Below are 26865 nucleotides of genomic sequence, written 5' to 3'. Positions count from 1 at the left end.
TTCTAAAAATTATGATAAATTACTTACATAGGCAAGATATCGTTGTTACAAACAATAACGATATAAACTTATTAACTAAACCACGTTTTTGAAATAAATATAAGCAACAGGTAAAAGTGCCCTAAAACTATCAGCTAATTGCTTTACAGTGAATCCTCTACTGGTCTAATGCGTTATTTATATGATTGTAATATCCCATTTTGCACCTCGAGTCTTATTTGCATCATAACGTTTTCTATTTTTTAGATACTAAACTTCATACAAATATCACATTAGCAAATTGGCATTCTTAATACGTTTTTCTTCAACTTTATGTGACAGATTAACCGTACTTGTAGACTATTGGGAAACTATTAGGTTCTACCGTTACGAATTATTGTACAATTTCTACGATTTGACAAAAAAAACAACTGTTACTTGTAGGTCGTTTTCGGAAGACGGAAATTTTGCACGGAATATTACTGTGATTTGGAGTCACAGTGGAAAGTTCCGTATGTCAACATAATTATCATCCATGAGGGTATCAAAATAACTTTTGTGTTTTAACAAATGTATCATCCATAAGAGTTATAGGGAAGACTTCTCTTATTTCAACAGAATTATTCTATACAGTGGTTAAGGGAGGGACGTTCTGCGTTATACAGGTTACACTGAGGAATGCTGTGTTGTGACAGTTTCTGTGCATTGAAATAAGGAAAAGACATGTTTTAACGTTCTGACTATTTAATATTGTTACTAAGAACACTTTGTATTTGAGAAGGCCTGGCATGGCCTAGCGCGTTAAGGCGTGTGCTTCGTAATCTGAGGGTCGCGGGTGCGCGCCCGAGTCGCGCCAAACATGCTCGCCCTCCCAGCCGTGGGGGCGTTATAATGTGACAGTCAATCCCACTATTCGTTGGTAAAAGAGTAGCCCAAGAGTTGGCGGTGGGTGGTGATGACTAGCTGCCTTCCCTCTAGTCTTACACTGCTAAATTAGGGACGGCTAGCACAGATAGCCCTCGTGTAGCTTTGTGCAAAAAACAAACAAACAAACAATGTATTTGAGAAAGTTACTGTCTCAGATAAAGTAATCGTTTATGAGGCACTCTAGTAGAACATCTATTAGTTATTATCTATAGAGGTTATAAAAGGAAATTATTTGCTGACAGTGTAACCGCCTAGAGAAGGTTAAGGTTTTGTGTTAAAAACAAATTATTGCATAATAGTTGCTACGAAAAAATGTTTTAAGAAACGATATTTTATCAGAGTTACCAACTAGAAATACTGCTCAGGACAGACGTTTGCATGTGTTAGCTTAATCAAACTCAATGTTCGGGAACGATGAATTGAAAATATGTATTTCAAACATGTTCACGACCACTAATGATATTCGTTGTATTGTGTTTAGGAAAGTAGTTTCCAGCTATTTGCAAAACAAAAACTAGTTCACACATCCAGGTTTAACCGACATTTACGTATTGGTTTCAGATGGATCCGTACTGCCAGACAGCCACAGGCAGGTGATTGATCTGGATGGGAGCTTGATTGTGCAGGGTGTAAATGAAAACCCTGATGAAGGCACGTATAGATGTCAATACCAGGTGGACAAAGGCCGTGAAATCAGTTATTTGATAGAGCTAAAGATTATAGGTAAGTCTGAGAGACAACCGTTTAAAGCTCAATGAAAAAAAAAAAAAATCTTAGCGATCTATAATTGTTACACAACCACATCAGCGAGAAAATATTAGGATTAAAATTGCTGACGGTATATCCTTATTACAAAAATAACAACAAACAGAATCAAATATGAAACTAACATACCAGATGGCAGCTTCTGAGTGAAATTATATTCTCTAGATGATAAATGTATGAGCAATGTAGAAGTTGGCTTGTTAATTTAAACCTCAGTGTTTTAACATGCTAAACTTGGTATGATACTTAGATCTAGGTGAAATGATATTATATCTCATAAAAGCAATGTAAGAAGCGAGTTGAAAATCAGAAACGATTTAATGGTTTATGGGTTGTTCTGAATTTCGCTCAACGCTACACGAGGGCTATCTGCGCTAGCCGTCCTTAATCTAGCAGTGTAAGGCAGCCAGTCATCACCACCCACCGCCAACTCTTGGGCTACTCTTTTACCAACGAATAGTGGGATTGACCGTAACATTATAACGCCCCCACGGCTTAAAGGGCGAGCATGTTTGGTGTGACAGGGATTTGAACTTGTGACCCTCAGATTACGAGTCGAGTGCTTAACCACTTGGCTATGCTGGGCCAACAACTTAATGTGTAAGATAGAATAAAGCTCAATATCATATTAAGTTCTTACCATAACACCATAAATAGTAGTTAAGGTAATACAAAAATCTAAAAAATGTTGTACTCAGTATTAATTGTTATAACTGAGTTAATGGCAGATAGAGGTTTAAAAAGAAGCAAACTCATAAAGATTAAATCTCTCATTAAAAACCTAGTAAAGAGCACAGTGAAAATGACGAAAAACACAGAACTTTACGGTAGCACTATCTTTGCTTTCCAAACTATAACGTGTAATTTACTGTAGGTACTCAGAAATTAATTGAAAATGAGTAACATTCTGCTTTCGTTAACTGGAGAAATATAAGGAATGTGATAAGTTCATGTTTTACAATGTATGTTAATAGCAGCTAAGCCTTTACATGTGGATTCATACTACGAGGGGTTCAAGTGAAACGACAACAGTTTTTAAATAGTAAAGTCTGTCTGCAGTCTAAAAATCTAATTCAAATGCAAAAACTTTTAGACTTTAGACCTAAAGAACAGACTATATCTTTTAACCTATACAGAACTCACATTTTAAACAAGTTTATTTACAATACCCACTACAAAGAACAAAAATACAAAACTGTGATCAAAGATTCCTGGTTGAGCGCTGAATTGTAAGAAACTTTTAATCAATGCTGTTTACATATACTTTTATCACAATATCTTCTAACTCCATTGAGAGCGTGTGTATTATTTTCTTGTTTCGTTTTCAAAATGTCAGTTTGACAAAGAAACGATTGTAGGTGTATGTGTTCATCTATACGCTGTATTACGAAGCACGGTGGGAAAGTACTTACCCGGTTATTGATGTGCCGTCCAACGTTTCGTGGTAGTATTATGGTTCGTTGTTACATAGAGTTTATAAATGTCAACAGCTCTCACAGACAGTTAGATGAAGTCAAGACGACACAAAGAAAGACCATTACGGACATTAAATGAGGATCAGATTCACCAGTAGTGTCATCAATATTCAAGAAACATCGGGCAATCTACTGGTATTCGAATTTTTTAATCGGCAATCTGCTGATAGTAATTCTGCAATGCATGTGAACTGTATTTACACGAATTAAGGACCACATATCAGCGTAAGTGTGGTATTTATATGACATAATCTATTCCCTTCCTGGATAAGTTAAATTTAAATTCAGAATTATTTAAAATATTGAATTTTCTATGACTCAGCTGAGAGCCTGAACATTCATTATTGATCAGGTGAAGAAATTAGTCCTAATCATCTGATTTCTAGATCTAGTGCCAACCAGACTGCCTCTGACAAAAACAAAACATTGCTTATTTGGGCATTAATAACCAATGTTTGACTGTTAAAGACTACTTGATCAACACTTTGAAACGTTATCTATGTCCGCCCGCATGATTTGGATTGGCCCACTTATTACAGACAAAATAATTGTGAGATCATTTGTGGATATTAGTAAAATTTGACTGCATCTCGCAAAGAAGGCAGATGATCATAGGACACCTCCCTATATTGTCTTTGTTTCTTGATGTTTTATGTACGTTCAATTCTATCACTGCATTCAGTTCTCTCATCTAGTTACTTATAATTTCATTTATTTTACTATTATTGCGAGAACGTGTTTATGGTTTATGTAATACTCATCTCCGCCTTATTTTCTGCCTATGTTGGTTACCCAACATATTTAGCACAACAAACTCCTAATCACTTCTGTTTTGAGTATCAACGTGACAGTGTGATTTATATCTATCCAGAAATATCACATTGTAAGTTTAATAAATATTTTACGCAAGTCAGTGATAGTAAGCTTTAACCAAAATCTATGTTATAAAAGACGTAGATGATAATGTATTTGCTACAGTAACACGCTACTTCGCATATTTAAGAATGAGTCCAATGCTCAATAGAATGTCAGAATTGCAGATGATAAAAATACTAATTCAATGGCTTCGCTGAAACCAGCTCAACAATCACCGCTTCTAATATGAGTCAATACAGGACATTTGCTCTCACTACACTACAAATACAGTGGTGAAGTATAAAAAACGATCTGTTATCTTTATGAGGAATGGCTAAAAAAAAGATTTCAGCTGCATCCTCAAAAGATTCCAACAACTCATTCTTAGATTAAGAACAGGAAACTCGCCATTTGCTGCTTACCGCAGATGGTATAGCACTTGAAAGTGATGAGCACTTTAATGAAGGTCATTTCTGATGTTTGGATACGATAAAGATATAGCTTTTGCTCTGAGTCAGTAAGAACATAACAATCATTTGGACTGATTCATAAAGCTTAAAATCAAAGAACCTATGAGATCGTAGCCATGTATGCAGACGAATGAGGACGCCTACTCCAGCATTTTGGCATTTGACAACATAATTTACCTGGTTAACAAGATCATCAAAAACCTCCAACATAAGTTCATGAGGAAGATATATATATATATGGGTGTAGAAGAAATTATGATGTTGACAGAATCTTTGCCAACTGGCATTTGATTCCAGTTGTGTTATCCAATTACGAAATTCATAAAAGTCTGAAGTACTTCACCAACAATGTATTTTTCGGAAGTGTTTGTACTTCAAATGATAGGAAACAGAAAAAAAGGGTTATTAACTTAGCTCAAGTGCTTTCAGTCTGACAGACGGAGATACCACAAGCTTATTCCTTCAACTGGAGTGATATTACATCTGAACTAGTGCAGAAATAGATTAAATAAAAGATTCCTTTAGTTTCACATAAATGGACATTGTTAGAGATGACACCCCTGTGCTAATGAAGGAACATCAGTGTTTTCAATAATATTCGAATGGTTGAGAGCAATAACATAAAGGTCAACAATAGGCTGGGGCAGTTCCTCCTCTCTCACGCCTTCCATAATCCATATAATTTACAAGGACGACAGTTCCCAGTGCCTGTTTCAACAGTCTGATTGCACACATTCAAAGCCACCACATGTGATGACTTTATCAGCACATCTTTGTATGGAATAGCACGAATACATATTACATTCTCCAGTTGCTTGCGATATTTGATGGTTGTTGAACAGATATGTGGATGAAACCAACGTGTGTTTATCTTCCATATGAAGATCATTGTTGATTATATTGTATAGCCTGGGAACGCTTGGACGACTTTTGACCTTAACGTTTATTCTCATGAATTCTCTACTGTTACAGATATACCACATTTTACTTACCACAGTTTGGGTATGACGTTTTACAGATATCTTTCCTTGTTTATATTTATATTTCCTTGATATAAATCCTTGTTTACCAGATTTACTAATATTAACGTGTTTTCCACTGCTACGAAACATTTCAAATCTCCAATCTGAACATATGTTTATGATCTGAGTGTATGAATATTTTGCACCAGTCATTACATATTTTTCCCAAAAGTGATCAGTTTTTTGGTATCATCACACAATCTATAAAATCCAAAATCATGTCAAAATATAGTTATGATACATTCTGTTCTGCTGAAACTTTATACAGGCTCAAGTTGTCATATTTCTTGCTGATTTGCATATTAATCATTTTAACATAATATACACAATTCCAGAAAAAATACTAAATCTGTGAAAAGTGTCTTGTTTTATGTGCAGTATTAATACTTAGAAGCCATTAACATGAAGACCTACAATTTTTTCTACTCTGTTTTACACTTGTGACAATATCACTGTTAAGAAATAATTACCATCACCAGTTTCTAGGACAAATGGACAGACTTTTGTTGGACAAATGAACACTAACAGAGCCTGAATTCAAGCACACTTTAGTGACTAAATTTCCTGATAGTATTCTTCAGTTCATTTAAATACATTTCATCTTCAGTTATTGCAGGTAAAAATGTCATAACTTTTGAGACGTTTGTCAGAAAACATTGATAGTATGAAGTGGAGCTATAAAAGCTGTGAACATTTCATTTCTTTGTGGATTGAAGCCAGACGTCTATAGATTCAATACATATCAACAATGTAACAGCGGACTTCATTCAGCATACAGTTTGTGAGATTTATTTCCAAGCCTCCCTTCTTTGGCCACTGAAAACACAATTCAAAATATTCAGCAGTAGTCTGAAAAATGTGGCTCAACTCCAAGATATTATCTTCGTATTTGAAGCATCTCTTTATTCATTACTTTAAGTTTATTCACCATGTCAAGAACCATTACATTAAAAAATTGAGTGGCCAAGTGCATATAATTACAGTTCATCACAAGAAAAATACTGTCACTTATACAGATAACTGGTCAAGCACCCTTAGTGCTTGACAAACGACAATGTATTTTATATGTTGGTTTTATAAGACAAGAATGCACTAGACCACATTTATAGATAACTAAAAAACGTCATTGTACATTTAGAAGCACTGGGACTTGACAGATACTCATGAAAACTTCTGTTTTGAGACGAAATTATTTAAACCTGAAACTGGCCGACAATTTCTGCAGTACGTCCATTTCTAAAATATCAATATCTGAACCAATATCTAAGACAACTTTTGTAATTGACACTCCAAGATGAAGTATTGTTTGTTTTGGAATTTTGCACAAAGCTACTCGAGGGCTATCTGTGCTAGCCGTCCCTAATTTAGCAGTGTAAGACTAGAGGGAAGGCAGCTAGTCATCACCACCCACCGCCAACTCTTGGGCTACTCTTTTACCAACGAATAGTGGGATTGACCGTAACTTTATAACGCCCCCACGGCTGAAAGGGCGAGCATGTTTGGCGCGACCGGGATGCGAACCCGTGACCCTCAGATTACGAGTCGCACGCCTTAACACGCTTGGCCATGCCAGGCCCCAAGATGAAGTAAAAGACATTCTCTAGACTTGCATACACCTTGCCACTACTTACCAGAACGAAGGCTGTAGTAAGCACAGCTGTGTTGAGATACACGTGCATTATCACATGCCAATGTGATATTTTTTTAATTTCGAGAAAAAATAAAACATTCATTTCGCTTATATAAAGGGAAACGAACATATGATACGTTTCACACACCATACCCTATGTATCTTCATTTGTTATGGTCTTTATTTCTAAAATATCTATACCTTCTTAAAGTTACGTTACTGACTTCTTTGTTGATTGCGTCCGTCTTTGACATTTTTAACTTCTATTTACGCGGTGTATTTTCTGACTTAATAACTTACCCATTCTAAATCTTACAAATATAACACTTTTGTTGTCGCTTTGTGTTAATGAAACAACTACTTCTTGTCCAGCGTATTTCATTCAGTTCCTAAATGTCATGATGTTCTTGTCAAAGCAGTTGATTTATACATTTGAACGCGTGTTTTTAACGTATTAGTTAGTTCAACCTTTGTACGAAACGTGTAACTTTTTAAAACTGATGTAATTTTTAACCCTCTATAGACTCGCGTAGTTTTTCAGATAGCATGTAGAGGTCACTTTCTACAGTAATTTTTACTCACATATTCTTGTTTATATTGAACCCATTTTGTTTTCTGTACAGAATCGCCCGTGATTTCAGAATTCCAGTTTTCTCCTAGTTCGGAGGTTGGGATGAGAATGAAAGTGATTTGTGCGGCTATCCTGGGAGATCCCCCCTTCCAGTTCAGGTGGCTCAAGGACGGAGATCAGTTGCCCATATCGTTAGGCCTGAGCATTCAAAAATTTAAAGACTATAGCATGCTATCTACGGACAATATGCAGTTGAAACATGGCGGTAACTACACTTGCCAAGTCACTAATGAAGGTGGTACCGCCAGTTACAGTGCTGTGTTGAAAGTAAACGGTAAAGTAATCTGCAATTATATTGTTGTCTAATGTAAACGGTAAAGTAATCTGCAATTATATTGTTGTTTAAAATAAACGGTAAAGTAATCTGCAATTATATTGTTGTCTAATGTAAACGGTAAAGTAATCTGCAATTATATTGTTGTTTAAAATAAACGGTAAAGTAATCTGCAATTTTACTGTTGTCTAATGTAAAAGGTAAAGTAATCTGCGATTTTATTGTTGTTTAAAGTAAACGGTAAAGTAATCTGTGATTTTATTGTTGTAAACGGTAAAGAAATGTGCAATTATACTGTTGTTTTTGATCTGTGCAAACTGCATTGTTGTTCTTTTGATAACCACATTTGTATAATACACGTGCCATTTTTTGGTAACTACAAAATAATTTATATGTTTTACTTATATCACTTTGGTTTCGCGGTATTTTTGTAATTTTTATTTTACATCATATTTATTTTTTTTCTTTGGTGACATTTTTTTTAACAGTCACAATATTTTCATCACTGATACCACGGTTGCGAAACTTACTTATTATATCATTATTCTTGTTCATCAGGAACATACTAGAAGTACAAAACTAAAATCTTAGTTTCAGTTTTCAAAGCCAATTTAAATTCTTTAAAAAATTACTTAGCAGTGGCAAAACAAACTGTGTATTATTATAGAAAATTCCATCGCGAATGAAAAACAAATGACAACAATGCTGAAGAACATTCGTAAATGATTATCATTTTTGTTCTTGAATGGTTGTTTCAAATTTCGCGCAGAGCTACTCGAGGGCCATCGCTATTAGTTGGACATAATTATAAAGTGACGGAGAAGATAAATATTAATCGTCACATCATAAAGCTCCATGACTAAAAGAATGACCACGTTTAGTGACAAGATTCGAACCCTCGACCCTAATGCCAGTTCTTGATATATAACACAAGGCAGATAAATCTATAAATGAATTACAAAAATTGATGAAACTTTGTAAAATGGACGGCAATCACTTGTGTCTCCGCAACAGGTAGTTGTCGTCCATTCTACAAAGTTTCATCATGAATACTCTGCTTAAACAATGTATCAAAGAATTAGAGAAACTCTTTGGATTTACTACTTGTTGAATGAACCAACAAGAGTTCCTTTAGAGGAGTTATGTAGGTAGTGTAATGAATCATGATAGTCGGTACGAATTAACGTTTAAGGCCCGGCGTTGCCAAGTGGTTAAAACGCTCGACTCGTAATCCAAGGATCGCGAGTTCGAATCCCCTTCACACCAAACATGCTCACCATTTCAGCCGTGGTAACGTTATAATGTGACGTTCTATCCCACTATTAGTTGATAAAAGAGTAGCCCAAGAGTTGGCAGTGGGTGGTAATGACTGGCTGCCTTCCCTCTAATTTTACACTGCTAAATTAGGGACGGCTAGAGCAGATAGCCCTCGTGTAACTTTGCGCGAAATTAAAAAAACAAACAAACAATTAACGTTTTAAATATATCTTCAACTCACTTGATATGCAAAAGTAAAATGACATTGATAATCTAGTAGCAAAGCGAAAACTTTTACTTTCCTAAGGAAACAAACCAGCAACAGGGTGTTTGGCTTACTTTTCTTTCAATCGTTAAAATATTTTGATGCTGTTGGTGTTTCTTATCGCAAAGCTACACGAGCTATCTGAACTCTGTCCACTGGAAGGAATCGAAAGCCAAAAATGTACCGCTGATCCACGAGGCCATTCATTTGAAAGAGCTAAATTGTAGGTGCGTCATAAGAGTTGCCACTGGTGTGGATGGTAGGGTGCGACTGACCTGGCTACCTTCACTCTGGCCAATATTTCTAAAAGAAGGGACGGCTGTATTTATCCTTAACATAAACACAAGTGCATGAAGATTATGATGTACTTCCATTGCACATCCGTTCGGAAATATTTCTAGAAAAAACATCATAAGTTTATGTATTTTAGAAACTAGTAAAATTTATTATACAATATATTCGTACCTTAACTTGTCCATTTAATAAACACCATAAGATATAAATAAAAGAAAAAAATACGAGACTTTTAAAAAGTCAGTGAAATGTGCTACGAGCTGTAGGATCACTCATACGTTTTAATTTGTTTTGAATTTCGTGCAAAGCTGCACAAGGGCTATCTGCGCTATCCGTCCCTAATTTAGCAATGTAAGATTAGAGGAAAGGCAGCTAGTCATCACCACCCATCGCCAACTCTTGAGCTACTTTTTACCAACGAATAGTTGGATAGACAAACGCATTATAACTACCTAACAGCTGAAAGAGCGAGCATGTTTGGTGTAATAGGATTCGATCCTACGACCCTCAGATTGCGAATCAAGTGCCCCCTTATCACCTGGCCCTCACTCGTGGGAATCACATTAAGTCGTAACTTTACCGGAGTAAAAAAAATCTATCTAAGAAAATTGATAAAATATATCCTTTCAAGAAAAATAGAACTACATTAGAAGTTTCGTATTTTATGTTATCTGTTGCTACACTTGATGCGTCTTAAGAAAGTTGTTACGTTTAACGAAACCGATTATGCATGGTGTTAACGTCACAGATGTGCAACATCAGTTGAAATCAGAGCAGTTTAGCTAAGTCTGTGTAATGAATGAACGCGTTTTTTTACTTCAGTGAAACAATAAGTGAAAAAACAAACGAAACGTTAAAATATCCATGTCATTACGTTGAATAAATATTGATAAACTATAACCGACAAATCTCAAAACTATTTCTTTTTCGAAAAAAGAATATTAGAAACCCACGTTTTTCCAGAAAACAACTGCATGCTCTCTCACCAGCTATTTGGCACTCATTGGGCCCCCCGCTAGTACAGTGGTATGTCTACGGATTTACAACGCTAAAATCAGGGGTTCGATTCCCGTCACTGGACCCAGCAGATAAACCGATGTGACTTTGCTACAAGAAAACACACACACACGCTCAGTGGTATTTAATAAAAAACAGCACACTAATTCTATAAAATTATAACCTAATCGTAACTACTCAAACATGCTATATGCTAACTGTAAATTTTACAAAATGTTTAGAGTGGATATCCCAGTGGCATAAAGTTAAGTTTGAAGGCTTATAACGCTAGAAGTAGGTTTCAATACCCTCGGTGAGCGCAACAAAAGTATTCCACCACAGAGCTTCACGCTTCACAAGATACAGACAAAATTTAAAATAGTTACCATACCGGATCCATCATTCCTCTCTGTTTCTTTGTGCAGCAAACTTTGATTCAGGAGAGATTTTACACTCTTTATTAATTGGCTTTGGTTTGTTTGAAAATTTGCGCAAAGCTACAAGAGAGCTATCTCCTCTGGCTGTCCCTAATTTAGCAGTGTAAGACTAGAGGGAAGAAAACTATTCATCACCACCCATCGCTAACTCTTGGGCTACTCTCTAATCAATGAAAAGTAAGATTGAATGTCAAATTATAACGTCCCCACGAATGAAACGGGGAACATTTTTGATGAGACAGGGATTCGAAACCACGACCAACAGGGTTCGAGCCGAGCACTCTGGCCACCTGGCCATGCTATGCGCTATATTAATTTAAACTACGTTTGGGAAAACAACATGTATCAAACTTGTCAGATAAAAATTAAAATTGGAACAGATATGCACGTGCCATCCACTGATATTCCATATTTGTTCTCTGTATATCAATTTATTTATTTATTCCTTGAATTGGGAAAAGAAAATTAATTAAACGTTATTTGTTGTTGTAAAGCACGAAACTGCACAATTGATTGTTTGCGTTCTGTCCATCACGGGTATCAAAATCAGATTTTTGGCATCGCAAGTCTGTAGACTACTGGTGAGCCACTGGGAATAAAAACCAAACTGAGTCATGAAAGTTCCACTCTAATTATCAAAACCTTGTATTAGAAGAATACTAAAGCGTTTGATAGCGTGGTAAATATATACTACTAAACTAGATGTACTTACGCAGTATCACCGAAAGTGTTCTGTTTCAAGAGTAAATAAAATCTAAATTGAGAGCAACAAATATTTTTGTTTCTTGCTCTTGAAGATCATATGTCATGCTGTGTTGTAGTCTTCTCGTGATTCATGGCATGCGCACGCTTTACTCACGTCACGATAGTTCATATTGCAACGTTAAGCATCCATTATGTAACGTCATTTTAGCGTCTACTGACTGACTGACAGTCATTGTCCTACTCTATAGTGGTTTGGAAAGGTTAAAACAGGTGACGCCTCCTTTAATTCCAAAATCACATCGATCACCATGCTCAAACTAATGTTAAGCTGATATTCGGTTGTAAATACACACAGTATTATAAAACACAATCACTCTATAGCACGCATAGCATCTTGACATGTAAGTTCGAATGAAGTAATGTTTTATACAGAATAACATGTAATATATACATATATATATATATATACCCTCTTTTACATGGTTATCTCTAATGAAACTAGAGAATGAATTCAGCATTCGAGCCCTATATAGTCAACATCTGTATCAACAGTATAATGTCACATTAAAATAGAAACTAAAAATACGTTACCAGATGAAGGTAGAAAAAATCGACCGTATTATCCTCGTTTTGAAACATAAATGAATGTATATGTTTCCCAGAACAAAGTGCTTACAAAGGCGTTCGTCCCTAGAAGTGTACTTTTGTTTTTCTAAAACATACCACGTGGTAACTGTAGTTGTCCTCTTAACGATCCAAGGTTTAACATGTTTGAAAATTGTTTTTTGTTGTATTTTGCTAATAAAGAAATAATAGTAAATAAAAAATTCCGATATTATGGCTAATGATCAAATCTATATTACCCGCCTTTTGTTTCACCAGTTCTTCTATTCCTCTCAGGACAGCAACATAGTCCGTAACAACTATACACTTCATTTCAAGAAAAGCACGAGTTTATGTGTTCACCATCCATCACTGTCTTTTCTCAAATTGATCATTTAGAGCTAAATTTAACTATTCTTAAAGACTCTTGACATCCATAGTATGTCGAGATGGATGTGCCACTTTACCGAGTAATATGAAATAATATATTTTTACTTCGAAACCCGTAGCGAAGCCACTAGCGTAAATTGAAAGAGTAGAGATCGTCTTAATTTCCACTGCTGTGAATACAAATGGAATAGTTAGATTGATTTTTTTTCTCTGTCAACCCCGTTGGATACCTTTAATACGATCGTGGCTGTCTTGCTAGTCACACACTCTAAAATAAACAAAAACTTCTGAATCAGAAAAGGGTGTTAACGCATACAGATTCTGTTTATTTTAAAACGCAATAGAATGTTGTTGCACACAGCAACATCCGTCTTTCACAAAACTACAAAAACAAGTAATGCCAGGACTCGCAATTTAATTTCTTTAGATAGATAAAAGTATTGAAGTTCATCTGCTGGCCACTACACAAAACAGAGAAAAACTAGATATAAAACAATGATATACAACAAAATATTGTGAGCAAGTTAATAAAATTAGTACGAGGCAATCGCGATCAAGTGGCTTTTCCTTTTAATTCCACTTTTACCTGCCCCCCGCTAGTACAGCGGTATGTCTCCGGCTTTACAACGCTAAAATCACCGGTTCGATTCCACGCGGTGGGCTGAACAGATAGCCCGATGTGGCTTTGCTATAAGAAATACACACTCACTTCACTTTTGCCACAAATTCTAATTATTATATTCGGAGTTTGTATACATTGTGTTTTAAGTATTAAAATTAATTATTTATGCACTGCTTTTCTGCAAAAGTTAATGGTATAGACCAGCATCTGTTTCGCATTCATTCATTTATTTACGAATATACATATAAACATTTTTTGTTCTGGTTTGGTTTGTTTTAAATTTCGTGCAAAGCTACACGAGGGCTATCTGCGCTAATAGAAGGAAGGCAGCTAGTCATCACCACCCACCGCCAACCTTTAGGCTACTCTTTTACCAACAAAAATTAAAGTGGCCGTTCTATTACAACGCCCCCATGGTTGAAAGAGCGAGCATTTTGTTCTAACCCAGCGTTTAAAATATTTCTCTAAAATGTGACCGACAAATGCAGGTATATTTAGCTTTTGTTTAAGAAGAGATATTCGTACAGCAACACCTTATACTACGTAGAGCCCAAAACCTAACATTTCGAAAAAGAGGGTCTTCACTACTTACCATGCTAGCTGAGGCTTGCAAAGAAGAGTGCTTAAGATGTCAGAAAGCTCCAAAACCACACCACAAGATATTTAGGCCTAACGCTATTCCTCTTATAGTAAAGGCACTGGTTACGAATCAAAAGCTATTAAAAAGCGATGGAGCCATTAGCGAAATGATTAACAACATCGGAAATTAACTTCAAAACCAAAAGTTCAAATCCTCCAGAAGCTGTGAAATATTGCCCTATAGTAGGCTACGACTATATTAATAAATTCCGCTGATTGGTTAAGAGTAAACTTGAAGGCGGTGCGTCCTGGTGATTGACTGACTGACGTGTACTTTGATCAGAAATCCAAATTTATGGTTGACTATGCTTGAAGCTTAATATCTCTGATGGTGACCTTTCACACATTGATCACATAAGGTGCTTTACGTGTCAACTGAATATCGTAAACGTTAAGTCGATTTATGGTAAAGTACATAACAGTAAGGCAGCACCGACATGGCTGTTCTTCGAGGAAATCTGATCTCGTGCAAATATCCCTGTAGGGTCTGAATTAGAAATGGGAAAACGCAGCTAGAACATTATTACAACTGTATGGATTTTAATTATGGTTTCCCAAAAACGGCTACTTTAGTAGAAATATTCGCTTTCAAAAATTGGAATATAACATTTCAGCTCTCTGTTTTTTTCACCAATGTGAATAGTTTATCTTGTAGGATAACCTCAGAGTTATAGTTCAAACATATTTCCAGTTAATTCTAAAGTGATTAAACTTGAATCAAAATAATTTGTATAATATGTTTGTTTAGGATATTCACACAAAGATTCACTAGCCCTAATTTTGAGCCGATAAATTAGATGTAAGGTAGCTAGTCAGTGCTGCCCATTGCCAGCTCTTCGATTACTCTGACAAAATAATGAGATCTGACCGTCACTTTTATAACGCACGCACTGCATCAGAGTGCGAGGCGCGACCGGACCAGATTAATACACGAGGCACAAAAGATCATGATCTAAAACCCCGTGCTTTTATGACTATATATTATTGTATATATTGTATTATATATTAATCGATTGAATTAAATTTAAAATTTGGAGCTCAATATATTAGAGAAAATTAATACGAATAAAATTAAACAAACAAAATCAAAAGGAAGGACTGCCATAAAGACAGCAAATCCAAACCTCTGACTAATTATATTAATTTGTTGTAACTTAAAATCAAGCCTAAACAAAACAAATTAAAAGTAATAAACAAAAAACGCTGCACTAGTTGAAAATATCTTAGGGTACAAGCTGTAATGTGCGATATAAAATGTGCTCTAGGTTTTGGAGGTGACTGTAAAAGTAGGACTTACACTACTGTGGGGGTGCACCATCTATCAGTTTTAGCTTCCATTTGCCAGTTTCACATAAAGAAATAACTTTAAAGGGTAGCAATAGATATAGAAATAGAAATTGGGAGAGCGAGATATGAGTGCTCAAGCCTACAACGTCCCACATCTTTATCAGCTTTCACTGCCTGCAGGCAGTTGTGGGAAGGTAACTGCTCTCCAGAGTAAAGAAGAATAAAAAATAATTGTAAAATAAGATACTACCATTTGAAGATAAGTAAACTAAAAATTTACCTCTTGAAGTTAGCATCCCAGCCCCCATCAGGGTAGAAAGACATTAATTGGTAGCCCAGTAAACAAATTATATACTATTATGAAGGATTCCGTCCAGTTATCAAGTCCTACTTCTGCAGTCACCTCCTAAACCTAGGGAATATTTTATATTCGACATTACAGTTTCTTCCCAAGGATCTTTTCAATTAGCGCAGTGTGTTTTGTTTATTATTTTTTAAATTTATTTTTGTTTCGGCTTGAATTTAGGTTATAACAAACTAACATATATATATACACATAAATAATGAAAGTGGTTTTTTCTGTTTGTTTTGAATTTAGCGCAAAGCTACGCGAGGGCTATCTGCGCTAGCCGTCCCTAATTTAGCAGTGTAAACTTAGAGGGAAGGTAGCTACTCATCACCGCCCACCGGCAACTCTTCGGCTACTGTTTTACCAACAAATAGTGGGACTAACCGTGATATTATAACGTCCCCAGGGCTGAGAAGGCGAGCATAATTAAAATGACTTAACCCTTAATTTTAGAATGTAACTTTTATAAAGTAATAGGGCCTGGCATGGCCTAGCGCGTTAAGGCGTGCGCTTCGTAATCTGAGGGTCGCGGGTTCGCGCCCGAGTCGTGCCAAACATTCTCGCCCTCCCAGCCGTGGGGGTGTTATAATGTAACGATCAATTCGTTGGTAAAAGAGTAGCCCAAGAGTTGGCGGTGGGTGGTGATGACTAGCTGCCTTCCCTCTAGTCTTACACTGCTAAATTAGGGACGGCTAGCACAGATAGCCCTCGAGTAGCTTTGTGCGAACTTCCAAAAACAACAACAATATAAAGTAATAAATTTCTATAAGAATGTGCAAATAAACTTAGATGTGTGCAAAAAGTCTGCTTGTATCTTAAAAATATAAAAGCTGAAAAACAGTTATCGAATATGATTAAAAATAAAATTCGATATTTGTCTCTGACATAAAATCTCAGAATCTCATCGATCATATTATCGTTTGTTTTATTATAGCAAAGCCACATCGGGCTCTCTGCTGAATCCACCAAGGGGTATCGAACCCCTGATTTTAGCGCTGTAAATCCGTAGATTCACCGCTGTACCAGCTGGGGACAGTATTAGCCTCGATAGTTTGCATTATCAGTTATCGATAAAGTCAGTCGATAGAATAATAGGATTAATACCCCCTAATATTAAACAGTATAATCATGGGACCCCGCCCCAAATGTTCTCTTGCTCCTCTGAGTATGATCCCATGTTCTCCTTGAATTTGTCAAGATGAGTTTCAAGGATATGGACTTTCAGGGACATCCTGTAGCCCATTTTGCCGTAGTTCTTCATCAAAGTCCCAACCAGTTCCTCGTAATTTTCGGTCTGATTTCCCAGTCCACTAATCACTACGACACCTCCAGTTTTGTATGTTGTGCAAAACTGAAACCAGAAATTGTGTTTTACTCATTCACTTCTTGATTTGGAGAACTGTTTTGGTCAAATTTAACTGCAAAAAAAAAATACCGCGAGTTAAATCTTTAATATACGTTTATTAACTTGTCACTAGAACTAATATCTTAAAGCATAAACACTTTTGCCTTCTAAGTTATTTTTCAGGGACACTTCTGACTGTTTCGTGAAAAACGTGAAACCGATAACACTATGTAACACATATTTTGTTCCTGAATTGTGTGTGTTATTTCTTAATTGCTCATGTTTTAAAATTACAAAAAATGATCATTATTCTCTTTAAACTTTGCTTTTGTGACCTGGATGATGAAATATAGAGATTAACCTATTTTCTATGTAAAAATGGGCAAATTTGCAAAATTTTCATTTATATAAGTTCTGAATGAAACAACATATGAATGAAAATTTACATGTATTTATACTAAAGTTACATAAAATGAACAAATACATTTAGAAGTGAGTTTTTTGAGCTTTGCAACTGCAATGTAAATCACTTTCACGTATCAGCCTTCAAATATAGCCTCCCTACATGTTTTTGTTGTACATTCCTTGGTAGCGGCGTTCAAAGTCCAGTATATCTTGGCGGAAGCGCTCGCCTTGTTCCTCTGAGCATGCTCTCATGTTCTCCTTGAATTTATCAAGATGAGCTTCCAGGATATGGACTTTCAGGGACATCCTGTAGCCCATTTTGTCGTAGTTCTCACCATAGTCTCAACCAGTTCCACATAATTTACGGCCTTGTAATTGTCCAAGAAGTCCCAAACCACTGCGACAAAGCTGCCCCAAGCTCTTTTTTTCTTCCCACTGAGCTTCTTGGGGAATTCTGTGCACTCCAGAATCTTCTTTATTTGTGGTCATACGAAAACACCAGCTTTGACCTTTGCCTCAGACAGCTTAGTGTAGACGTCTCGAAGGTACTTGAAGACTGCAAACTCTTTATCAAGAGCTGTGATAAATTGTTTCATAAGACCCAATTTTATATATAATAGTAGGAATAGCATCTTCTTGAGATCCACTAGTGGCTCACACTTGGCATTGTGCTTCCCCACAGAAAACTCGGTCCGTTGTGACCAGTGTTTCCTGTTATATTGCGCGGTGGTGTCTCTGCTGTACCAAAGATAATGGAGAAACTTGGTAAAGCCTCCTTGGAGACCTATCAGGTATGCCACCATTTTGAAGTATCCAATAACCTCCAAGCCATACTCATCATACTTCAAGGCTTCTAGCAAGGTCTTAACGCTGTTTATTCATCTTTGAGGTGCACCGAATGAGCCAGGGAAAGAGAGGGATACTTATTACCTTTATGGAGCAACACAGCTTTGAAGCTTCTGGATGAGCTATCAATGAAGAGGCGTCACTCGTTCGGATTACAGGCAATTCCAATTGCCTCGCACAGACCGGATACATTGTGGCAGAAACAGAGCCCATCTTGACGAGTGAAAAAGCTTGAAAATTTTCGGTGATGCTTCCTCTGACTTGTGACTTGCACACTTTCATCTAGCAAATTCATCTCCTTGAGCCTAGATGTCAAAGCTCGGCATTCGACCTTGCTAGACCAAGATATCTGATCAAGTCATTCAGGTCTCTTTGGTTGGGGAAGTATGGGTTTCTCTCACCAGCTGCATCTCTGAAATTGTAATCTTGATCTTCAACGTCTACCTCTTCTTCTATAACATTCTAGAAAGTTCTTGAAAATTCTTGTAAGTTTGAGAAAATTCTCTATCAGCGATTCAGCACTGAATCTACCTGGAATGTTCTGAAAAATGGATAAACTTGAAAATTTCATTACACAGATTCAAAAGCAAAGTTTGAAGAGAAAAATAGGTCTTTTCGATTTACTTTAGGCATAAGCAATTGGGAAATAACACTTTCTGCCTAGGAACAAGAAAAAAAGTAAAAATTTTGTTACATTGTATAGTTATATACTACGAAATGAGCAAGTTGTTCCACTTCTTTTTTCCACAACTTAATAACACTACAATACTGTGTAACCCCCCGATAGAACAGCGGTATGTCTTCGGATTTACAACGCTAAAATCAGGTGTTCGATTCCCTCGGTGGGCTTAGCAGATAGCCTGATGTGGCTTTGCTGTAAGAAAAACATACAAATACAATACCGTGTAATTATCCTAAAGCAAAATATATAATACTTCACGATCATAACTTGGAAACTTTACCTAATATTTAATTTCAGTGATAATATTCGTAATTTGAATTTTAAACCATAACAGCACTTTATGTGCAAGTAGGCTTAAAGATAGGCTCAAAATCAAATGACAGAAAAACTTTATATTGCCTTAACTTAAACGATATTCATATTTCATCTGAAGAAAATTCCAATCTCCTGATATTTTTATTGCTACCGGAAATTAATTTCAAACCAGATAAGTATCACTTATCAACATAATGTTTTGGATTTATGGAGCTTAAAACTGTTTAATTTTCATAAAGCATTATCCATGTTTTAATTACAAAACATTTCTAAAGACTTGTAATTACTAGTCGTAAATTAATGTGCTAAAATGCGTAAAGTTAAAATGGATAACGTTAAAATCATTTTATTGTATTTAGCGCCTCCACGTTGGGTTGTAGAGCCAAAGAACACAGAAGTTGTCGAAGGAGGATCCGCGCGATTCGACTGCAGTGCAACTGGTTCTCCACCCCCAACAATAAAGTGGACAAAATCAACAAGTGGTTAGTTTCTTAATGAAACTGCTAATTATACACCATTGGAATTATTCAGTAGAGTATAAAATATCTTTGATATAACGAAAGAATTACTTCTGTTTCCTGTATTATATAGATTACTGTAACATAGTCATGTAGTTTTCTGTGTTATTACTATTATAAACAAGATAAACGTTTATTTGAATAAAATAGCACAACGACTTACAGATTAAACATTATTTCTAAAATAGCTCGCATAAATAGTATTTCCTGATTGTGTTTACCAATACTAATCGAATGATTTAACTAACTTGTAATATAACTTGAGCCACATGTCTGTCATGAGCTTTCTTGTTTTTTTAATAATGAAATGGTATTACTGCTAAGTTTTACGGATTTTTTCTTCTTCAAATGTGAGTTTTAAAAGCTTGAAAAAGATGATTTATAAAATAAAATGCCGCATTCTAACGCTAAGGAGATAGAATAATTTATCCAAAAGAGTCGAGAAGTTTACTCTTTTTAATATATCTGCCGGTAGAAAGAGATTGAAAGATATCTGACAAATAAAACAAGGAAATAAGGCCTAACATAACGAATGGGGTTGCACAGTTATATCCAGAAAATCTCAAAATAAATCAAAAGTAGAAATGGAGTTTGTAATTTCTACTGAAAACAGTAAACTTTAATAATGGTGATCTAATAAGAAAAGCTTTCTACATGGAATATCATGATGTTTAGATGTAATATCACTTGAAACGTTATTTGTTTTTCATGTTATTCAAAAGTAGAAAGTCAGTAGGTTATATCATTGTTTTTTCGTTGGTGAGTTCTTTTATAGCACACTGTCGTAACTTGTTATAGGCCTATGTTACAAATTATATTTACTAACGTAAAACAAACGAATTCACATATACAAAGTAACTCAATAAGCACGATAGAAAACACAGACCCAAATACTTCACGAAAACACACTGAATTAAATCGATATATTGAACAAAAGCTGTACACTATCTTGTATATATAATCTACTTCTGAATATACTAAAAAAATTACCACATATTTTCAAAACTTTCTAGATTAAATCTTTTGAAATAAACGTTATTATTAAAACCAATATCGCTCTCTAGCTTCAAACTTACAAACTAAAAAATTAAAAATATAATTTAAAAATAATTTTAAGACGCGTAGAGTCATTTTTTACTTGTGTGGTTGTTTCGGAATAATAAGTCATAACGTTTTAAGTAATAAATAATCTTGGTCAGTTAGGGTTATTTTTTATATAAATGTTTTATCGTCCTGAGCCTGTAAGATGACGAAACTGGACTTTAGGTTGCACGTACTTATGTCGAGAGCGTCACGCATTTCCTCAGAGTTTTAACTTTTTCTAATGTCTTCGGCAAGTTTCTGTGGTGAACTAATCGCGATTTTCATCTTTCAGTGTATTGAACTGGATATTATCCTGTTCTTTATAACCGTAATGATATCTTTGTTTTCTCAGAATCAATCCCAGAGGATTACACTCCTGTCTACAACAGTCATAAACACACGCTCTATCCCAACGGTTCTCTAATAATACATCGAGCGAGCGAACAAGAAAAAGGACATTACCTTTGCGAAGCTACTAATGGTTTTGGTTTTGATCTTAGCAAACTTGTGCACCTAAAAATTCATTGTAAGTAGCATGTGAGTTATATTATATGAGTTTTTCTTTTCTGTTCTATTTTTATTGGCTTTCTGTATAAGGCAGAAAGTTTCCTATAACATTCTACACCAACTTCAACTTGTGTTGACATTGACAGTAACAATCGAGAAAATAGATGAGGTTAAGTTATTAAAAAATTGATTCGAAGCTGAGTCAATAGCAAATCATAAAGACCTTATTGTTTTTAAGATATATATGCAGCACAGAAATTTCGTAAATACCTACTGATCGATTACTTGTTGTGATCTTAAAATGGATTCGCGTTGACGTAGTGCACTTACATATATTGCATCTAGCAATTCAACTAATTTGACCACAGCATCGAAAGACACCAAATTATACGAAAATAAGTATCAGGAACATAAGCTCCTGAACACAATATACTTAAGTTATTATGAGTAACATACTACACAATAAGCGTTTCAAAAAGATCAGAAATGAAGGTATCAATAACAGCTTAGGTCTTAAAGAAATCAAACAGTTTCGCGAACGTAATATAAAACAGCACAAAATCTAATGACGGCATTATAAAGGTCCAAACAACAGATGTTCAGAGACTAAGAGCAAAACAGAAACAAAATTTAAAAAAAATCTAACATTACAAAGAAAACCGAAATGCTTAGTCGGTGTATCAAACATTACGATAAAAGCAGTAAATACTGAAGTAGAAATGGGAAATATGTAAAAAAAAATCTGTAGTATACATTATTTCTGTTGTGAATATTAAGCCTAATGGTTTCCAATGCTTCACCAATTTTCAGTATTTTGTCGTACATTTTAAAATCTTATTCTCTGTATATAAATCGCATTTCAGAAAAAACTTGTCTCTCATTTTGACGAGTTCTTCTACTCAACAAATGTCTCTTTGGTAGTAAGTTATAGGAAACAAAACATGAACCTGAGATCCTATTTTTACACTTCTGTAATTAACAATCTTAAATGTACAACTTAAGAAAAGCGTTAAAAACAGCTTTTACAATTTAATGTTGTAATTTTATTATAGATGGTAGGCCTATTGGTTTTCAATGCTTCGCCAGCTTTCGGCGTTTAAACTGTAACTTTAGGTTATCAAGGCTACAAACTACACGTACAAGATAATGCCTACCACGCGGTAAAGTAATAATAACTAACTCATTGTAGTAAAGCTCTCATATCAAGTTTGAGTAATTTTTGTTTAGTTGATAATGCTTTGTTATAGCATGATAATCATACTTTTTCCATCTAATCCTGTAAGTTAAATTTAGGGATAAATTAAAATATATACTTTTTAGGGTAGTTTTATTTATATTATACTTTGAGTTAAGTGTTGTTGTTTTTTTTACAATTTATCATAGCTAAATGTTTTGTGTTCATTTTTATACAGACCCTCCAAAATTTGAAGTAAAGTTCAAAACTCATGCTGTGAATAAAGGAGACAGCGTAGTACTCTCAGTTGTCGCTAGGGGGGATCCACCTATTCAGTTTTTTTGGGAGAAAGGTGTATATCGAATAGAAAACGATTTGAGATACAGGTACGTAAGTAGTTTTTGTTAAGGGCTTTACGTGTTAATGAATATTTATATCTTAACTCACTTTAGTAGCTCGCAACTACAAACTGGAAAATTGAAGTCATATAGAAAAAGTCTCGAACTTTTGATAACATAGATGGGTCGATCATTGAAGGTCCGGCATGTCCAGGTGGGTTAAGGTGTTCGACTCGTAATCTGGGGATTGCGGGTTCGAATCCCCGTCACCCCAAACATGCTCGCCCTTTCAGCCATGAGGGCGTTATAATGTTACAGTCAATCCCACTATTCGTTGATAAAAGAGTAGCCCAAGAGTTGGCGGTAGGTGGTGATGACTAGCAGCCTTCCCTCTAGTCTTACACTGCTAAATTAGGGACGGCTAGTGCAGATAGCCCTTGTGTAGCTTCGCGCGAAATTCCAAAACGAACAAACAAAACCTTCTAATGAAGTAATTTAATTTTCATCAGATATTGGTAAGTTTATCTTTTTAATTTTTAATATGGAAATTTCGTTTTTGAATGTATCCGGAATCAGACCTTATATAAGTAATCTAATAAATCTACCGAGTAACAATAGCTTTATATTATTAAGCTCGTGTGCAGTGTACAGTGCTAGCATGAAATAAGTTTTGGGTATAAATGCATAGTTTGAAGGAAAGCTCTACCACCTGCAGCTGTGAAGGGTTGTGCACGTGTATAAAAAACACATATGGAGCACACTTAAAAAAAAGAAAGACGTTTAATGGGGCTGAAAACTGACCTTGAGGCTCATTAAACGTTGTTTTACGATGCAAGTCATATTAGATGTTCAGCATACCCTATGTCTATTTCAACAAAAGACTACAGGTGAGACAAGACGTGACAGAAAGTAGAATAAAAGGTATAATTAGCGATATGCATCACATAACAATGAATAGGCTTGGAACTCTTTGTTGAAGTGTTGGTAATATTGGATAGGCTCAATTAATTTCCATGAATGAATGAAGGAGCTAGGACATCAAACTCACGCTTGTAACTACGGTTTCTAACGACATTACGTCATAAACCAACGTCTATTTTGGATCTTCATCCAATGTCCCTGTGTTGTTTCTTCCGTATATGTGTATGGCATATGTTTTATACACCTGTACGAACTAGTATGTCTGTAGGTATTGATATCGAAACCTAGCCTTGTATATGTGTGTACGTGTGCGTGTGTATGTTTGTGAGTGTTCCTGTATAGTATGTATGTTTGTATATTGTTCCTGTGTAGTATGTATGTATGTGTGTATATTGTCCCTGTATAGTATGTATGTGTGTTACAGTGTATATCTATATATATCTATATATTTATGTGTGTATGTTGTATGTACGTGTGTATATTGTTCCTGTATAGTATGCATGTATGTTACAGTGTATATCTATATATTTATGTGTGTATGTTGTATGTACGTGTGTATATTGTTCCTGTATAGTATGCATGTATGTTACAGTGTATATCTATATATTTATGTGTGTATGTTGTATGTACGTGTGTTACAGAGTATACATGCATGTTACATATCCATTATCCATATATTGTATGTGTGTTACAATGTATATATGTATGTGTGCATGTATGTACGTTGTATGTATGTCTGTGTGTAGTAGATGTGTTTGCTGAATATACGTGTGTTTGTATGTCTGTGTGTATTAAGTATGTTTACATGTATATACGCGTGGATATATGTATGTATGTTACAGTGTATATGTTTTATACAACGAACTATATCTGTATGTGTTGTATCCAAACTTATTGTGTGTGTGTGTGTGTAGTAGATACGTCTGTGAGTGCTCCTGTATAGTATGTATGTGTGTGTACACTGTTCCTGTGCACTATATATGTCTTTGTGTATATGTTGTACGTGAGTAGTATGTATGTGTGTTACGGTGTATATATAATATAATATAATGTGTGTATGTTGTATATATGTCTTTCTGTGTGTATAGTATGTAAGTTTGTTACAGTGTATGTACGTATGTATGTGTGTCATAATGTACGTGTGTTACAGTGTATGTTGTATCTATGTAAAGGAGACCGAAGAATTAGGTAAATCAAAAAAACAAGGAACTGAATAACCACAAAGTAGAAGAAAGACTTGTGTTCTGGAATCAACCAGATTACCTGGACTCATTTTTACATACACACGTTTGTACATATACGTAAACTTTAAGAAAAGTACAGTCGCACCAGACATGCTCGCCCTCTTAGCCGTGGGAGCTTTATAATGTGACAGTCTATCCCACTATTCGTTGGTAAAAGAGTAGCCCAAGAGTTGGCGGTGGGTGGTGATGACTAGCTGCCTTCCCTCTAGTCTTACACTGCTAAATTAGGGACGGCTAGCGCAGATAGCCCTCGTGTAGCTTTCCGCGAAATAAAAAAACAACAAATAACAAGAAAAGTAAAGATGACTTTACCAGAATAAAAACAGACAACCTGAGTTCAGCTGTTCGCAGGTTTTCTTTAGGCCTAACCAGTTTCAGGCAGTAGTATTGAAAAAAAAAAAATACCAAGACTTAATTCATGAAAGAACAGTCTCAAATAAATTCGAGATACATACGAGTTTCGGTTTCATCCTAATCACGTGATGCTTACTCTCACATACCATTCGCTATCTTTTTTGGTCTCGACATTTTAATCTTCATGACACAGAGATGTCTCAAGTTCTGAGTGTTGCAGAAGTGAGATTTTTGCTAGAGGGGGAAAGTGATGCCTTCAGCAGACGATATTTCAAAAGGCCTCTCGAATAATCCAGTTATCACTTGATAACCAAATTATCGCTGTAAAGCTGACATTTCATCCTTCAGTGAATTCGTAATGGAAATGTTCGTATATCTCATCTGACAGTCGTGTTTATTAACTGAACTGAAAGGAGTTGCTGATATAAAATTTAATAATTTTAAAAAGTAAAACTAAGTATGAAAAAAAAGCACATTACGTTGATAGTGCTATAAATTGACTTACAATTGTTATTGCTACAAATTAAAACGCAATAAATAATTTTATATTTCCGATGCGTAACGATCTGGTTGTTTTTGTCTCACATATTTTACGTCAGATATTTTCATATTTTCCATTTTTTCCCATTATTCGAGTCATACTTTAAGTATATTATTTGCTAATCGCCAGACTAACGAAGAAATCAACAGACAAATAATTAAATATTAGGATATGAATTAGATACTTTAAAATACGATAGTTTTATTTATAAAGAACTAGTATTTTACAGTTAATTATAAATTGAATAAGAATTTAAGTAAGTGTATTTTTTCTGTAACTTTGTTTCCACTTATAAGATTAAATCACAGATGAAACACACCAGAGAAATGTGTTAACCATAAGACTAAACTTGCCACAGGGAACAAAAAAAGTACTTTTAAACAAAACATGTGTTACTAATGTTATTACATTACCAAAAAAAAAACGAAACAGACACCTAAACATAAGGCTTTTTGTAGCTGTAGGTTTGATTTATTAACCACATACTACTGAGAAATGTATCTTCGTTGTTTTCACTGTACTCTTTATGTATGAAGAATAGAGACATCGGAAAGCCAGAATACAGCACAGAAATCAACCCTGACGATTATAGACACTATCAGGGAGGATTCTGGTATATACACCTGCTCAGCTAAAAATCATTATGGAAAGGATGAAACAAGACTCCAATTATTGATCCAAGGTATGCCCTTCTAAATCAAACATTTTACTAATGATGTA

At 35.2% G+C, this 26865-nt stretch overlaps 2 protein-coding genes across 2 annotated transcripts in view; both read left to right on the top strand.

The window, feature by feature from the left end:
* The window catches only part of LOC143256028 (uncharacterized), a 39841-nt gene extending 38241 nt beyond the window's left edge, over positions 1-1600 (top strand). Inside the window, exon 3 of the mRNA XM_076512605.1 lies at positions 1468-1600. The gene's annotated coding sequence lies outside the window, so the exon portion shown is untranslated. The remainder of the gene's footprint in view (positions 1-1467) is intronic.
* Positions 12-26865, top strand: LOC143257700 (cell adhesion molecule Dscam2-like). Its single transcript, XM_076516739.1, has 8 exons — positions 12-31; positions 424-491; positions 1468-1629; positions 7747-8028; positions 19825-19947; positions 21419-21592; positions 22986-23133; positions 26682-26865. Exons 1-8 carry the CDS (start codon positions 12-14, stop codon positions 26839-26841), a joined length of 1137 nt encoding a protein of 378 aa, XP_076372854.1. The 3' UTR covers positions 26842-26865.

Source organism: Tachypleus tridentatus, chromosome 7 (genome assembly GCF_004210375.1).
Source record: "Tachypleus tridentatus isolate NWPU-2018 chromosome 7, ASM421037v1, whole genome shotgun sequence".
NCBI classification, from domain to species: Eukaryota; Metazoa; Arthropoda; class Merostomata; order Xiphosura; family Limulidae; genus Tachypleus; species Tachypleus tridentatus.
Note: the sequence above shows the minus strand (reverse complement) of the source record. Positions and strands in the feature narration are given on the sequence as shown.